The following is an 18,517-nucleotide window of genomic DNA, read 5'->3' as shown; positions in this document are numbered from 1 at the left end:
GAGCACAGGACTCTTGATCTCCAGTTGTGAGTTCGAGCCCCACATTTGGTGTGCAGATTAAAAACAAAAAAATGTCAACTGTAACGTAAGCTAAATTCCTGTATTTTTGTATCTATATATCTGATTTTGAATTCCATTTTCTTACCTTGAGGTTTTTAAATCTCATGTAACATATTATGTTTACAAGCATTCTGAATTACAGAGTTTGTTTTTTAAAGTTTCTTCTCTCTTCCCCTCTTATCTAGACATTGCAGGTTTTTGTATTATTTTAGCCTTCTTGAAAATCAGCTCTTGGTTTGTTTTTGTTTTCTATTTATTGGTTTTTCTTTTTCTTGTTTCCTCAGATTTCCTAGGTGGGGGGGAATTTGGTTATTTTTTTGTTTTTTTTTTTTAAGTTTTTTTTTATTATTGTTTATTTATTTTGATAGAGAAAGAGCGAGCACAAGCGGGGGAGGGACAGAGAGGAGAGACAGAATCCCAGTGTGGAGCCCTTTGTGGGGCTAGAACTCACAAACCGTGAGATCATGACCTGAGCCAAGATCAAGAGTGAGAGGCTTGAACTGTGCCACCCAGGTGTCCTGGTTATTTTTTTCTGTCTTCCTGAATTAATTGCTCATTTAACTCATTTGTGTCTACCAAATCGTTTATTAGTGGAAGATTTAAAAGTGTGAGGTTTCCATTTTGATCACATTTCATAGATTTGATATATAGTTTTAAAATTTTATTTATAGATTTCAGAAACGTAGCACAAGAGTTATGTAAAAGGGGTTTTGAATCTTTAACAGTTAGGTTTTTAGAGGGCTTTTTGGTGTAAAATGAGTTTAAAATGAGTAGAAATGTAGATTGTGGTTTAGTTGTTAATTTTAAGCATGTGCAAATACAGTTGTAAATCAAAGCATCTAGATGGTGAACCCTATGACTTTTGGGATCTTGCCTAATTGTTTGATTTTATGATACTGCCTTCTTCTTCTTTGCCAAATGTTACAAGATTAATTTTATTTTCAGATTGTCGTGACAGTCTTTAAGACAAATACATGGGGATGGTCTTCAGGGGTTCTGAGAAACTAGGGTTAAGTGGCATTTCTCCTGCAGTTTTATTGATGAGAATTCAGAAGTATGAACAATTTTGGAATTTTTTGGCCCCGTCATATGATTCTGATATCTGGGTTAACTTTTTAATTTTACAAGTGCCAAAAAAAGTGTTATTTTAGTGTTAATCATGGTAAATTTTCAGGGGAAAGAAATCATGATATTTATGATATGTTAAAAAGAAGTTGTGGGGCACCTGGCTGGCTCATTCAGTGGAGCATGTGGCTCTTGATCTGGGGCTTGTGCGTTTGAGCCCCACGTTGGTTGTGGAGATTACTGAAAAATAAAAAAGCTTTAAAAAAAAGTTGCATGTGACTGACACGTATATACATTTCTCTTAGATGATTGAGGCATCTCGCAAATTGAAAAATATTTAATAAAGGTACCTTTTAGGTGTTAATGTATTTTTAAAAACTTATTTTTAATAGACTACATTTTAGGACAGTTTTAGATCAACAGAACACTTGAGAAGGTAGTACACAGAGTTCCTGTATACCCTCCCCATTTAGTTTCCATGTTACTAACAACTTACACTGGTATGGTACACTTGTTACAATTAATGGACCGGTATTAATACATTAAGTTCTGTAGTTTATTCGGTGTTCTTAGTTTTTACCTAATGTCTTTTTCTGTTTCAAGATCCCTCCTAGGATAACCATGTTCCATTAACTTGTCATGCCTCCTTAGACTTCTCTTGGCATTTTTAATTTTAATAGACATTGCCAGATTATTGTTCATAGAGATTAAACTAACCTATACCTCTACTAACAGTGTATTAAAGTGCCCCTGTCATGACACCCTTGCCAAAACAATGTGTTGCTATAAACACTGGGGTGCTTGTAGCCCTTTGAATTAGTACTTTTGTATTCTTTGGGTAAGTACCTAGTAGTGCAGTTGCTAGATCATAGGGTAGTTCTGTTTTTAACTTTCTCCATACTGTTTTCCAGAGTGGCTGCGCCAGTTTGCATTCCCACCAATGGTGCAAGAGAGTTCCCCTTTCTCTGCATCCTCGCCAACACATGTTGTTTCTTGTGTTGTTGATTTTAAGCCACTCTGACAGGTGTGAGGTGATATCTCATTGTAGGTTTTTGATTTGTATTTCCCCGATAATAAGTATCTTTTTGTGTGTCTGTTCACCATCTGTAATGTGTCTTTGGAAAAATGTCTGTTCCTGTCTTCTGTCCTTTTTTTTTTTTTCAATTGGATTGTTTTTGGTGTGTTGAGTTGTAGAAGTTCTTTATATATTTTGGATACTAATCCTTTATCAGATATGTCATTTCCAAGTATCTTCTCCCATTTGGTAGGTTGCCTTTTTCTTTTCTCTAACGTTTGGTTATTTTTGAGAAAGAGCACGCGTGCGCCCACATGAGTGTGGGAGGGGCAGAGGGAGAGAGGGAGACACAGAATCCGAAGCAGACTCCAGGCTCTGAGCTGTCAGCACAGAGCTCACAAACCTTGAACTCACACACCTTGAGATCATGACCTGGGCTGAAGTCAGACACATAACTGACTGAGCCACTGAGGCACCCCGAGTGGTAGGTTGCCTTTTGGTTTTGTTGATTGTTTCCTTCACTGTGTAGGAGCTTTTCTTGGGTGAAGTCCCAATAGTTTATTTTTCTGGAAACATACCTAGGAAGAAGTTGTTCTTACTGATGTCAGAGACGTTGTTACTGTCTGTGTTCTCCTTTAGGATTTTAATGGTTTCATATCTTACATTTAGGTCTTTAATCCATTTTGAATTTATTTTTGTGTTTGGAGCATTATCTCCAATAGCCAAGTTACGGAAACAGCCCAAACATCCATTGACTGATAAATTGGTAAAGAAGATGTGGTATATATATACAACGGAATACTGCTCAGCCACGAAACAGAACAGAATCTTGCCATTTGTAACCATGTGGATAGAGCTAGAGAGTATTATGCTAAGCGAAATAATTCAGTCAGCGAAAGACAGATACTGCATGATTTTACCATATGTGGAATTTAAGAGACAAAACAAATGAGCATAGGGGAAAAAGAGAGGAGAGACTCGCCAAGAAACAGACTCTTAACTATAGAGAACGGATGGTTACCAGAGGGGAGGTGAGTGGGAGGATGAGTGAAATAGGTGATGGGGATTAAGGAGGGCACTTGTGATGAGCACCGGGTGATGTATGAAAATTCTTGAATCACTATATGGTACACCTGAAACTAATATATGACACTCTATGTTACCTAACTGGAATTTAAATAAACACTTCAAAAGAAACGACAATGTGTTAAGATTTGTGAATTCACAAACTAACATTTGTGAATGATTACTATTTTCCGGGTCTTTTAAAAAATGCTCTTTACGTAGCAAAACTAATGTACTCCTCAAAACAATTTCTTGGGGGAAAATAATACTATATTCTTTCTCTAGGAGAAAACCGGAGGCTGGAAGGTGAAGTGACTGATGTTAAACTTTTTACTGTTTACCGCTCTGATATATGGCTTTTTTTTTTAAGAACAGCTTTTCATGTTTAGGAGCCATCTGTGTTGATTTTATTCTTTTTTAATTAAAAAAAAAGTTTTTTTTTAAAGTTTATTTTGAGAGAGAGATTGCGGGTGGGGAAGGGGAAGAGAGAGAGGGAAAGAGAGTCCTGAGCAGGCTCTGTGCTGTCAGTGCAGAACCTGACTTGGGGCTTGAACTCAAGAACTGTGAGATCATGACCTGAGCTGAAACCAGGAGTTGGACACTCAACCAACTGAGCCACCCAGGTGCCCTGCCATTTGTGTTTATTAAGTAGCAATTGGTGGAGCTCCCTCCATCTCCTGCACTGATTTACCTAACCTGAAAACACACATAGTGTACAGCCTCATGGGATTGCCTTGATTCTTTGTCCCCTTAACAACTGGGCCCAGGACGCAAAGAAAATAACCTTTATTATGCCTTTACCTTAACATTCTATTAGAATATATTTATGGATTTTTCTCCTTGGTTTCTAGATCAATGCAAAATGAGAGACTTCTTACGAATACTGCGTCACCTACCGTGTCACCTACTGCGTCACCCTCTGAAGTGGTTCCTGTTGATGATTGTATTTCTGAAGAAATGACTGATGATGCCGCTGGTGTCAAAGGAGAGAGCTCCACCAAGGGTTTTGAACCTAGTAAAGAGTTACATTCTAGACCTAGTAAATCTCAGGAATACATACAGGGGGTTTCAGTTAGACCATCAGTTATCCAAAAACTGGAGAAGGGACAGCAGCAGCCCTTGGAGTTTGTTCATAAAATTGGGAGTGGTGTGAAAGAATTTAATCCAGTTGGTATTGGTCAAGCTACAAATAATAGACAGAGCTTAATATGTCCCTCGGTGATTTCTAGTGCTCCTGCTAGTTGTTTACCTGGAAGTTCCTATGACAGACCAGTTACAACTAAAACGACTAGGTCACCAGCAGCAGCCAGTTTGGGTCCAGTCAGAAAATGTGACCCAAACAAAGTTGACAGATACCTTGAACAGCCAGACAGGGGCTCTAGAAATTCTGTGCTATCGTCCAATCTAGAAACTTCTTCAGTTTCATATCAGAAACCTAAAGAATCAGACAGAAAATCTTTATGTACAAATTCAGATAAATTGATTATACGGGAAGATGTAAAGTCTCAGTGTAAAACTTTGTCAACTGGCGCTAAAGTCCGTGAATTTATGGGTACTGAAGGCTCTTTAAAATCTGAATCTCTTTCCAAATTGGCTGTAAACCAAGCAATCAATGTGAATAAAACTGGTATGCCTTCTAATAAAGGACTCTTTGAAGATGCTGCTGCAAAGCACCGTGAGAAATTCTTTTCGGGTATGGATCAGACCCAAGAGGAAAAGCATTTGGTTTTTAATAAGTCAGCCTTTTTGGAACAGAAGAGCTCAGTGATTTCTGAAACAAAGTTTGCTCGTGGCTATCTTCAGTCAGCGTGTAATCAGCCCGAAGAGGCTGCACAAGACCTTTGGAAGGAAGAGCAAGTTGACCAAGAAGATAAAAACTATGAATCGAGAGCTTCTGAAATGAGTTTTGACTGCAGTTCTTTTCATTCACTGACTGACCAGTCTAAAGTGACGGCCACAGAAGTAAATATTTCAGAGGAAGTATATGCTGATCTGCAGTGTAAGAACGATAAATCTTATGTTTCTGAAATAAGTTCTGATGGTGCTGGCTCTCTTCAGTTGGCTACCAACCGGACTCAAGTAATTGTTAAAGGTGTAAGTGTTCAGAAGGCAAAGCCTATTAGCCTGGTTGATGAAAGCTATGAATCTAGTGATTCTGAGATTAATTTTGATTGTGATGCCTTACTTCAATCAGCCGATGACTACCCCCGACAGCCTGCAAAAGAAGGAAACCTTTCTAAGGAGGAACACCTTGACTTGGTTGATAAGAACTATGGGTCTAGTAGCTCCGAAATAAGTACTGATTCTGCTTTGCCTCTTCAGTCACTGGGTGACCAACTCCCAGTGGCTGTCACAGAAGCAAAACTTCAGAAGGTTCACATTGGCTTGGTTGATAAGAACTATGGATCTAGTTGTTCTGAAACAAGTACTGATAATGATGTTTCTCTTCAGTCAGTAGTTGACCATCCCCAACTGGTTGTCAAAGAAAGAAACCTAAAGGATAGACGTGTCTATCTGAAAGATAAGAGCCATACATCCAGTAGTGCTAAAGAACATCTTGATTATGTGGTCTCTCTTGACACAGTGATGGATGAATCTCAGAGGGCTGTTGAAGAAATAAGTCTTCTGGAAGAGAAGAATGAACCTGTGGATATGAACTATGATTCTCATGGTTCTGAAATGAGTTTCCACACAGATGCTCGATTAATGGCTGGCCAATCAGGAGTAATAGTTAAAAAAGTAAACCTTCGAGAAGTACCTGTTGACCTGGAGGATAAGAGTGTTAAGTCTAGCAATTCTGATCAGAGTTTTGATTCTAATGCTTCTCTTTATCAATCGGTTAGTGATCAGCGTCAAGGGGCTCTGGGTGAAATAAGCCTGAAAGAGTTAAATTTTGATATGGAAGTTAAGAGCTATGGATGCTCCAGTTCTGAGCTGACTTTTGAATCTGATCCCCCTGCTAGGTCAGGTACTGAGCAGTCTGAGATGGACATTGAAGAAATAAGAAAAAGGCACATTAATTTGGAAGATCCCTGTGGTTCAAATAGTTCTGGAATAACTTTTGATTCTGATACTGCTTCCCGCTCAGGAGGTGACCAGTCTCAAGTAGCTATTTATGTGGAGGAACCTAGTCCTCTGGAAAATAAGACTCCTAAGCCTTGTGTTTCTGAAGTAACTTTTGACTCTGGCATACCTGTTCAGTCGGGAATGAATCAACCTGGACTAGCTGTTAAAGAAGTAATCGTTCAGAAAGAAGACTATATCCACTTGGGAAGGAAGAATGTGGAACCCAGTGGTTCTGAAATAAGTCTGGATTTTTATGTCCCTCCTCATTCAGTGATTAACTCTCCTGAAATAGCTTTGGAAAAGCTAAATCTTCAAAAAGAAGAGCAGATCTACCTGGAAAGTAAGGTAAATGAACCTAGTGTTTCTGAATTAAGCTTGGATTATATTTTTCATTCAATTACTGGACATTCTAAAGATCCCCTTCAAGAAGTCAACCTTCAGAAAGAAGAGCACATGCACTTAGAAAATAAAGGTAATGGACCTGGTATTTCTGAAATCAGTTTGAAACCTGACATGTCTTTTCATTTAGTGACTGATCATCCTAACATAGCTGAACCTGACATGTCTTTTCATTTAGTGACTGATCATCCTAACATAGCTGTGAAAGAAACAAGCCATCAGAAAGAACACATAAACGTACAAGATAAGGAAAGTGAATTAAGTGTTTATGAAACAGGTTTGGATTCTGGTGTCCACCTTCATCAGTCAGTGACTCAGAAGCCTGAAATAGCTGTTAAAGAAATATGGCTTCAGAAAGAAAAGCTTGTTAAATTCAAAAGTAAAAGTGCTAAATTTAGTGGTTCTGAAACAGGTTCTGATGTACCTCATTATTTAGTGACTGAACCTCAGATAGCTGTCGAAGAAATCAGTGTTCAGAAAGAAGAACATGTTCTAGAAAAGCGTGACAAATACAGTAGCTCTGGAATAATGTTTGCTGACGTCCCTCCTCAGTCAATGACTGAAACACCTCACATCGCTGTTTTGAAGGAGGACCGTGTTGACCCGGAAGGTGAAAGTACTGGATCGAGAGGTTTTGCAATAAATGTGGATATCGGTGCCCCTCTTCATTCAGTCATTGGTCAACCTCAGCCAACCCTCTTGAAGGAAAGAAACGTTCTTCTGGAAGATAAAAACAGTGAATCTAGTCATTGTAAGGTAAGGTTTGATTATGGTGACCCTCTTCGGCCATTGACTGGGCAATTTCAGGAAGTGGTTAGGAGAACAACCCTGTGGAAGGAAGAGGATATTGGACTGCAAAATAAAGTGTTTGAAACTAGTGGTTCTAAATTAATCCATGGTTCTGGTGTTTCTCTTCAGCCCGTGGCTGATCAGCCTGAAGTGGCTGTTAAACGAGTAAACCTTGAGAATGAAGGTCATGTGAATGTGGAAGATAAGCACAGCCAATGTAGTGGTTCTGAAATGAGTTTGGATTCTGATTTCTTGGTTCAGTCCATAGTTGATCAACCTCAAATAACTATTTTGGATCAGGACCATATTGAGCTAGAAGAGAAGCACAGTCGGTCTGGTGGTTCTGAAATAAGTTTTGATTCTGAGGATCCTCTTCAGTCAGTGGCTGACCAGGTTAGAAAAACCGTTAAAGAAATAAGCCTTTGGAAGGATGAAGTTGATGTGGAAGATAAGAGGGATGAAGGTGATGTGGAAGATAAGAGGGATGAAGGTGATGTGGAAGATAAGAGGGATGAAGGTGATGTGGAAGATAAGAGGGATGAATCCAAGGGTTTTGAAATTGTGTATGATTCTGATATCCTTTTTCAGTCAGTGGCTGGCCAAACTGAAGAAGTCGTTAAGGAGATCAACCTTTGGAAGGAGCACGTTGACTTGCAAGGGAAGATTGTGGAACCTATTGGTTCTAAAATAAATTTTGATGCTAATGAACCTCTCCAGTCTGTGGCCAATGAAATTCAAGAGGCTATTACAGCAGAAATAAATCTTCTGAGGGAAGGGCATGTCTGTCTGGATGATAAGGGCTATGAACCCAACGATTCTGAAATAATTTATGTTTCAGATATCCCTCTTCAGTCAGTAGTTGAGCAGCCACACATTTTGGAAGGGGAACATGTCAACTTGGAAGATAAGAGCAATGTTTCTTGTCCCGAAATAACTTTTATTTCCGATGATCATCTGCAGTCAGTGGCTGACCAGCTTCAAAAATCTGTTAAAGAAGTAAGTCTTTGGAAGGAAGACCGTATTTACCTGGAAGATAAGAGCTATAAACTTGGTGACTTCGAAGTAAGTTACGATTCTGATGTTCCTGTTCACTTTGTGGCTGATCAGTCTCCTCTGACTGTCAAAGAAATAAACTCGCAAAAGAGGGGTCATACTGACCTAGAAAGTAAGAGCTGTGGACCTAGTGTTTCTGAAATAAAATGTGATTCTGGTGTTCATTTTCAGTTAGAAGTTGACCAGTCTCAAGTGGTGTGCAAAGAAATAGATCTTCCGAAGGAACGGCATCTTGGCATGGAAGTAAAGAGCAGTGAACCTAGTGATTCTGAAATGATGTGTGATTCTGATGTTCCTCTTGAAATAGTGGTTAACGAACTTCAGGTGTCAGTTAAAGAAGCAAATCTTCGGAAGATGCTCTTTGTGGACCTGGTGACCAGTGATAGTGATTGTGAAGTGATTGCTGAGTCTGATATCCCTTTTCAGCCAGTGATTGACTCCCCTCACATGACTGTCAAAGAAATCGATTGTATAAACACGGAAGATTTTGACCTAGGTGAGTGCTGTGACTCTTGTGATTCCGAAGTAGGATATGTTTGTGAAGCGTCTCCTCCATCAATGACAAATGAACCCAAAGAGACTTTCAAAGTAGTAAACCAGAAGAAAGACTATATTATTCTCCAAGAGGCCAGCTGTGAGTCTTATGGTTCTGAAATAAAATTTCAAATCGATCCCCCAGATAGGTCTGTGACTTACCCATTGCAAGGCTCTGATAAAGAAATGGTGACATTTGTTGACTCAGAAGCTAAGAGTTGTAGACCTCATAGTCCTAAGACACACTTTAAATGGGAAGACAATTCTGAGCCTGTGACTAGCAAACTTCAGAAAGCTGATAAAGGAAGCAACTTTTGTCACAGGAAAGACGAAAATACTGGCCGAAAAGATAAGCACTGTGAATCGAGGGGGTCTGCGGGGACTCGCAAAGCCTCTCCTGGGTCAGGAGGCCGTCAAAGGGCTGGTAAAGGAAACCCGAAGTTAAAACATGCAGATCGAGAAAGTAGGAGCTGCGAACCATGCGGTTCTGGGATGAGTTTTCAGTGTGATCGCTCTCTTCAGTCTGATAGTGGCCAGCCTCAACAAGCTGTTAGTAAAAAGGAAGGATTTAAGAAGAGGTCTGCGGACCTAAAAGGAAAAAAAGGCGATTCCCGTTCAGGCCCTGTTCTCAGGGTTGCTTCTGTAAGGAACCGGGAAAAAGCAAAGGAGGTCATAGAAGACAATCCCGATGAACCAGTTCTCGAAGCCTTGCCTCATGTCCCTCCTTCATTTGTAGGCAAGACATGGTCTCAGATAATGAGAGAAGATGACATGAAAATTAACGCTCTGGTGAAGGAATTCAAGGAAGGTCGTTTCCACTGCTACTTTGATGACGACTGTGAGACCAGGAAAGTAAAAAAAAAAAATTTGAATAAAGAAAAAAAGATTACCTGGGCTGACGTTAGTCAGGACACTGCAGCAATTCAAGTTTTTTCAGATGGTGATGATAATGCAGGTGGCATTTCAGATACTGATGACTTTTCAGTGGCCTTAGATAAACCTAGCCATCATCCTACAGCAAAGAGGCCTTATGAACAATCCTGGCGAGTGGCTTCTCGATGCCAGGCTGTAAAAGTCAGCCATGGAACTCAAACCAATCTCACAAAAGAGTCAGCGACGAAAGCAAGTGGACCAGAGGAAGTCTCGCCAACAAGGAAGCGTTTACTTTTACAGAAAGACAGACAAATGAGAAACAGAGTGCAAATTGGAACACTTGAATTTCCTGAAACATGTACTAAAGTTTTGAAGCCTTTGCAACCCAATGCCTTAGTCTATGTTATTTCTTCAAATATGAAGTTTCAGAATGGTGAATCCTTCAACTTTGCTAAAAAGTACCTTGGTGGCAGAAGTAGTCGAGATGTTAGCATACAGTACAAATACAAGCGGAGGTCCTTTGATTACTATGACCCATTGAATAAGAAAATTGTAACGAATCCTCCAGAATCTGACAGAAATAACTGGCTTCAAATTCACTTGAGCGACCTAAGCTCCAGTTCAGATGAAGATGGTCCTGCAGAAGGCTTTGATCCAACAGGCATTTTGACGCTAAGAGATGAGCTAATGGCCTATCCGGGGGCCCGTATTTCTCCCGAACGTGTGCCAAGACCGGGGACTTCGAGTGCTAGTCAAGTTCCATCGGGAAGTAATTTCCAGTCAACTCCTGTAGGCGGCGATGCTGCCAGAACCTCCCCCAAGTCAGCCACACGGAAGATACTGGAAGGTAAAAAGAAGATTCAGAGAAGGAAGATGAAAACTAGCAAGCCAGGTTTCCCCCAGAAGGCTTATAAACCAATTATTCTCCACCAAAAACCCAGAATCGCTTCCGAAAAACCGTCCATTTGGATTCGGACCAAACTAAGTGATATAATTAGGAAGTATATTTCAAAATACTCTGCTTTTTTGCGTCGCAAATATCAGTCCAGGAGCGCCTTTATTCGACTGCATCTTAAGAAAAAATGCGATGTCACTAAGTCAAAGAAGGCGAAGAAACCAGCGAAAATGCCTTTGGGCTCACCGGCTCCCTCGGGGCCGCCGGGGCCACCGGGGCCACCGGTTCCCTCGGGGCCGCCGGGGCCGTCGGTTCCCCCGGTTCCCTCGGGGCCGCCGGTTCCCTCGGTTCCTTCGGGGCCGCCGGTTCCGTCCGTGGCGGCTGCCGAGGGGCAGTTGGGAGCAGTCCCTAGCTGTTCTCTCAAGCCACCTGTGCAGAACTCTTGGCCCGCTGCAGGAAGAAAGCGGAATGGTACTAAAAAACGCCCTAGGAAGAGAAGAAGAAAGCCTTTTAGACCTGTTAAAATATATGCTTTGAGAAGCTTATATTCTCAGGTACCGTACTCTGATAGGATGAGGACTCGGCTGTCAGACAAATCGCCAGCTAATGAGGCCACCTAGAAGCGTTTCCGTTCAGGCTAGCTGAGGATTCGGTACTTCACTTGAAATACATTTTGTGCACATAGCTTTCCCAGCTTTGGTGGAAAAATTAACCTTCAACTATTTTGCTACAGACATTATTTTTCAGAACTTTTGTAATTCATTTAAAATTCGTGTTTAAGGTCCTTTTTTTTAAAAAAAAAAAAGATTCAGACACATCCTTTGTCCATTTGCTGTAGAAGAGCTTCATTTTAATTTATATCCATAATTTAGCAGAGGATACATTTTTTCTCCTTCAAATCCTGTCCCTCTTATTTATTTTTTATGGTTGTATCTCATGTCAGCAGGTTATCATATTGCAAAAATGAATGTGGCAAACATTAAATGCTATCTTATTTTTACTTTTTAAAAATTGGAACAAATGAACATGTACTTACATTCTGTGTGTTTCAGAGTGGCATTGTCAATACCGTATTCTAACTGGATAATTAAGGAGAAACTATAATTATCTCAACTTTTGAATGGAGCTGATTTAAATAATCAGAAACAAAATATAATTTATCTTTTAAAGCATTCAAGAAAATGAGATTCCATGATCTTTAATCGAGTTTTTAAAAACTGCCTAGTGATTTTATATACATAAACAGAAACTCCTCCTGCTTCATTTAAATTGGATCTGCAAGTCTCTAACTTTCCTTATTTGGACACACGCACATATACAATGTCTGTAGGCTTTTCTTTAGCATTATTAGATCTTAATGGGAAAATGATCTTGCCAGTGTAATCAATGGTTTCGACCACCTTTATTCCCCTTCACCTGAAGTGTTGGTGGTTTATTATGAAAATCTGGGTTATCTTATGGCCTTACCTCTTCAAAATATTTCAGCCACTACCGTATCTTTTTTTGTAACAGCTTGAACTGAAATTATTGGTTTGGTAATTTGGGCAGACCATTAAGTGTCATTAACAAACTATTTGTAATCTTACTATTTCAAAAGATCTAGTGAAACTGATGACCTACACGGAGGCCAATTTTTCAAGGGAAAAACTACCTATTTGTACATTAGTTTGACTTTCCTTAAACTTGCTATCTGATTTTAATAGTTCAAACAAAAGGTGTTAAGCAGTTTGGGTCTGAGATACTCAGAATATGTTTCGATCCTTTATTCAGAGACACTGGTCCAGTTGGTACAGATGCATCCAATTATCCTATTAAGACAAGGATCCTGGATCCTATTCTATCATTAATGTTAAAGGAAACACGAATTTCAACTATATTGTACAAACCATATTTAATTGAAACTAGATCAGTGTACCATGATTTCAGAGATAAAAATGTGTTACTTTAGAATTAATGAAATATAGTGTAACAGTTGGTGTCTAAATGTAGTTTTATTTCAGGGGCCATTTTTAACCTGTGGGTATGTTATGATGGTGTTCTGTTGTAATTTCTTTACTTCTAAATTTAAAACAGTTATTCTGTTGAAAAAAAAAAATGGACAAATGTTTATATTTTTAGTTGCAAAGCAACTTCAACCCTGCTTCCTATACAAACCTATTTTAATTCCCTTTCTTAAGACAACATTATGGGCCACTAGTTTAAAATAATCTTCCAATTTTCGTTTGGAAAGCAAACTGTCCTACTGATTAGGAAGTAAACAAGCAGCTAATACGTAAAAATATTCTATTTGTGGGTATTGGTGTCTTTTTCTCCTATAGCTTAGACGCGGTAGTTTCCTTAAGTACTACTAGTAGGCATTCTGGATGCTTTTTGCTTAAGTTAAAAAGCAAGAGATCACATGGAAATGATGTACTCCATAACTGTGAGGTGTCATATCTATTGTGATTACATCATGCAGAGCGGACAGTTCTCACAATTCAAATGATCAAAAGCAGTTAAAAAATTTTACTACTTTTTTCACATTGGAAACTCTTCTAAATACCGTTTTTTTGAGAGAAAAAAGGTTTATATTTAAAATTTATACTACTAAAAATATCAAAGTATAATACAGTCCTGATTATTTTTTTTAACATTTTGGAAATATTTCTAAGTTCCTGTAATCATTGTTTTAGACAAGTTTGAAAAGTTGAAACTGTAAAAATTATAATTTAAATTAAATTAGAAATGAATTACTTTCAGAATTTGGTAGGATGTAAGATGTGCCCCTTTGTCAAAATATTTTTGCTTAATTTGCAGATTAGATGAAACAGTTGGATGTTTTTTGTGTATTCAAGAATGCATTAAATTCTTTTAATAGTAAAAAATTAAATTATAACCACAGTGAATATTTTATTATTCTTGTCCTTGTTCAGTATCTTGCATAGATTTTTATTACAATTGTCCCAAGTTATACAGTATGTGGACAATATTGTGTGAAGTGTGTTTTGCATTTGTGCATTTAAATTATTTGTGTAATTAGGGCTCTGAGTGACACTTTTTGGTAAAGAGAAACTATATTTAAATATTCAAGCAAGTATATATTTCCATGTAAAGCTAATGTGAAGACTAATGTATTTTTTATAATGCAGTTTAAAGAGTAAATTTGTTTTCAAAGTTATCAAGATAAAATTTATCAAATATTGAAATTTGTCTCTACTTTCTCCTCATGTTAGGAAGTTTTTCTGGGAATACTTAAGGAATCAGAGAGTAACAAAAACAAGTTCATTTTATAAATGGTCTTAGAGATGATAAATAAGAGAATATAAATGTTGATGCTGGTGAGGAAATAGTTTAACCAAAGATATACAGGTATGTTCATGGAGTAGTCATTTCAAAGGATTAAAATGAAACAACTATTTATTTGACTGGTGGCATAGTGGGTTAGCAACTGTTCACTTTGTATACCTGTATTGAAAGAGTCAATGAACAGGATTGAGTTCAGGAGGCAGTGTCTAGATCATTATTTGACATCTACTGGGAAGAGAGAACCGTAGTGTCTCCAGTATCACAGCGTATATTATAAAGGACAAGAAAAACGTGGACGAGCGTACGTATGTCACTGAGGTGGGGGCCTTTGGCCTCAATAGTATTGACTGCTGGGTCTTTTGGTCCCAGATCATATTGTTAAGATACAACAACAGCCTACTTTTTGTGATAAAAAATTACTAAAGTAAAAATCTGTGATGGATGTCCATATTCAATGAAGGACTTTTATGTGGAGAAATAAAATGTGGAACATACTGAAAGATCACATAATTAGGGAATTAACACATCAAAATGTCAACTTGAGAAAATGAGTGGCTGAGGAAGAGTCTCAACATTTTCTGAAACTTTATTTAGACCCCAAATATTAGGGAAATAATATAGTAAGTTTCCTTTGTTCTTAGACTTTATATGTATATTTAAAAAGTTTTCCCCAAATATTTTGAACTATTTACTTTGATTAAGAAATAGGTCTAGGGTGAATTATCATTTGTTGCTGAATCTTTAAAGTATGAACTTCTACTTTATTTACGTTGATAATTTATTATATGCATGTTGTTTTTCCTTACATGCATTTTATTTTCTAAGTTTTTAAGCTGGACGTGTGTGTGTGCGCGTGTACATCTTGAGCCCTTACAAGTGCCGGGCACTGTTCTAAGCTTTTAAACTGTATTATCTCATTTGATCTTCAAAGAGCCCTTATGAGTTAGGTACTGTGATTGTCACTAAATAGCTCTATGCCTCAATTTTGGGATTACAAATGAGTTGTTATTTAATGTAATCACATGGGGATTACAGTCAATCCCCAGTGCCAGGACACCACTAATCTACTGTCTGTATAGTTTAGCCTTTTCTGGACATTTCATATAAATGGCATCATACAATATGTGGTCTTTGTATCTGGCTTCCTTCATTTACTATAGTGTGTTTGAGGGTCATTCATGTTGTAGCATGTATCAGTATTTTGTTCTTTTTTATTGCTGAGTAGTATTTATAATTAGTTTTTAATGAAGCTGGTAACAGAATGCTGGTCTCCTGATAAATATGATAAAAGCTGTTAGGCTTGAGGCTAGCTGTTCCTTTATAACTCTCATACCTGTTACCCTCGATTACCACCCCAATTCCAAGACCAACTGGATATCTGCCTTTTTAAGTGCCCTTATCCCATACTTGAATGCTTTATACTTCCTCTGTCTTTGACTCTAACTCCCTTTACTGCCTATCTTTGCATTCTTCCCACTGTGCTTTGTGACTTCTCACTTTCAGTGTCAACACATTATCCTGTGTTCTCAGTCTTTTCGCAGTGGATTGCTTGAATGTAACCGAACTGAGAATCCCATCCAAGGTGCCCGTTATCCTACACGTGCTGTAGAGCCAGGAAATGTTGGTGATGGTACTGGTCATTCTTCTTTAAAATTCCTCTCCTATGTGATCCAGTACATACCATCGAAATCAACATGGGTATACCCCTCTTCTTCATAGACCTCACTTGGAATTTCCCGATTGTTCCAAAATGTCCTCTAGAGGTCCAGGATTTGATCCAGGATCACAGACTGTCATGACTGTTGAGTTTCCTTCTGTATGGAGCAGTTCCTCAGCCTTTCTTTGTATTTAATAACTTGACATTTTGAAGTGTGCAAACCAGTTTCTTTGTGGAATGTCCCTCGGTTTGAGTTTGTCTGGTGTTTCTTTATAGTTAATGCTTTTGTGGGGGGGGGGGGCAGAAATTCTGTGGACTTCTCAATGTATCATAACCGCAGCCATGTGATGTCAGTTTGAATAAAAGTGGTGATTGAAAATATCCAGTCTTTGTCTTTATCTTAGAGGAATAACTTTTTAATAATCTGAAACGGGGGCTCTCATGGTGGGTAGGTTGAGTTATTAACATATAGTTACACATTTTTTCACAACTGAACTTTGAAGCAGTTGTGACTGAAAATTTTTTTGTTGTATTTATCATCTAACTCATCATAGCTTAAGATAGTAGCTTATGTGTACACTTAAATGTTACTTAAACCTCTATTATGTGCTCGGTCCTCTCTATTGGGTGCCAAGGATCTAAGCATCAACTACACAAGCCTCTACTTGTTCACGTTTATTAGCTGATACGAGTGAAAGAATTTCAGTAGTGGTAAGTTAGTGAACCTGCGATGTAATCCTTAAACTTTCAAAAGATTGTTAAACCTGTATAGATAACACAGGACATTGCTATTTGGCATGGAAAACTTCCTCAACTTTCTGCACAGAGACCATTTGCAAAGCATTTCTCATCGTTCTCTGGAAGGATTGCTTTCCTGTGTTTGCATTATTACGAATAGTCTCTCCTGTGTTGGTTTGATCCATCAAGATGAATTGTTTCTATATAGACTCTCTTAGATAGTTGTCTTATCAGGGCACAGAAAAGACTTCTTAAGGATGAGTATACATATATACATTAGATACTTGAGTTATCATCAGCTCTTTTGAACTGGATAAATAGAGGGTTTATTAATTTTTTTGGAGAGTTGTAATTAGGGTCACAGGTAATAAATGATATTATGTTGTCCATTGAGCTGAAACTAGTTTACTAGGTGAATGCCCACTTGAAAATATGCTTATTGTCTACCATGATTATTTCACTGTACCAAATGGTGGTCGCCTAGTAACTGGTTCTTACTACAGTCTGACACAGTGACCTTCTTACCTCTAGGATATGTTTAGGTGAGTATTTGAAGTAGCACTGATGGCTCTATAGAGTCAGAGAAACCTCTTGACCCTTAGAAGTGATCATCTTTGCGTTTTCATATTGGGTGTACTACTTGACATTTATAACCCAGCACAGCTACAAGGTTCTTTTTCTTCCTACAGAGAAAGCATCTCGAGCGGAATATAAAAAGTTGCATGACAAAGCGTGACAATCTTTTGAGAACAAATAGTAACCCCATATTGCCCAGCATAATCAGTGGCAACGGCCAGGTAGCATTTGGAGCTAGGACATTTCTTCTACTGTGCTGGATGATCATGTGAAGAGGCAGAAGGTGAGGCAGAATAAAAGTGGCAGAATGAAAACAAAGCTAAATTTTAGTATTCCCCATAATGGGGTGGCCCCTTTATTTTTATTTTTTTTCTTCAATATTGGTAATTTATTTTTTTATTGTTTTTTAAATATATGAAATTTATTGTCAAATTGGTTTCCATACAACACCCAGTGCTCATCCCAACAGGTGTGGGGGGTGTCCCCTTTAAAAGTTGATGAAAGCTGGGCTAGTTAAAAAATTTGTTTTAACGTTTATTCATTTTTGAGACACAGAGATGAGCATGAGTGGGGGAGGGGCAGAGAGAGAGAAAGAGACATAGAATCCGAAGCAGGCTCCAGGCTCTGAGCTGTCAGCACAGAGCCTGATGCGGGGCTTGAACCCACCAGCCGTGAGATCTTGACCTGAGCCGAAGTTGGACGCTTAACTGACTGAGCCACCTAGACGCCGTTGGGCCGTTTTTAATGTGTTTGAATCACCTGATTAAATGACTTAACGCTTAAAACATTTTTAAATTTTATTTTTATTATGTTTTATATACCAGTTTTACTGAAATAGAATTCTTATACCATAGAAATTACCCATTTAGAGTGCAATTCAATGGTTTTTAGTATATTCACAGAGTTGTGTAGCTATCACCACAATTTTTTATTTGGTTAGTTTTGAGAGAGTGTGTGCGCATGTGTGGGGGAGGAGCGGAAAGGGAGGGGGTACAGAGGATCTGAAGCGGGCTCTGTGCTGACACCAGAGAGCCCGATATGGGGGCTCGAACTCACGAATTGGGAGATCACAACCTGAGCCGAAGTCAGACACTTAACCGACTGAGCTACCCGGGTGTTACATCACAATCTATTTTAGAACATTTTCATCAATGAAATCCATGCACACTAGCAGTCATTAATTTGCATTTGACACTAAAAAGAAGCCCCATGCCAGCTAACAGTTGCCCTCCACTCCCTCAGCCTCCCTTGATCCCAGTCCCTGGCAGTCACTAATCTACTTTCTGACTCTGGATTTGCCTATTCTGGGCTTTTTCTTTTCTTTTCTTCCTTCCTTCCTTCCTTCCTTCCTTCCTTCCTTCCTTCCTTTCTCTTTCTTTCTTTTCTTTCTTTCTTTCTTTCTTTCTTTCTTTCTTTCTTTCTTTCTCTCTCTTTCTTTCAGAGACAA

The 18,517-nt window shown here is 38.5% G+C and overlaps 1 protein-coding gene across 4 annotated transcripts in view; it reads left to right on the top strand.

Annotated features, from left to right (window-relative positions):
* The window catches only part of ZDBF2 (zinc finger DBF-type containing 2), a 31,893-nt gene extending 15,756 nt beyond the window's left edge, over positions 1-16,137 (top strand). For 3 of the 4 annotated variants that reach the window (XM_060623181.3, XM_060623182.3, XM_060623183.3), the window contains exon 6: positions 4,057-16,137. In XM_060623181.3, the coding sequence (XP_060479164.3) occupies positions 4,057-11,434 (7,378 nt within the window). In that variant the 3' untranslated portion in view covers positions 11,435-16,137. The remainder of the gene's footprint in view (positions 1-4,056) is intronic. The other variant, XM_060623184.3, reaches the window with a different exon arrangement.
* The last annotated feature ends 2,380 nt before the right edge of the window (positions 16,138-18,517 follow it).

The sequence above is a fragment of the Panthera onca genome, chromosome C1 (assembly GCF_046562875.1).
Source record: "Panthera onca isolate mPanOnc1 chromosome C1, mPanOnc1 haplotype 2, whole genome shotgun sequence".
In the NCBI taxonomy this organism is placed as follows: Eukaryota; Metazoa; Chordata; class Mammalia; order Carnivora; family Felidae; genus Panthera; species Panthera onca.
This window is presented reverse-complemented; position numbering and strand designations above follow the sequence as displayed.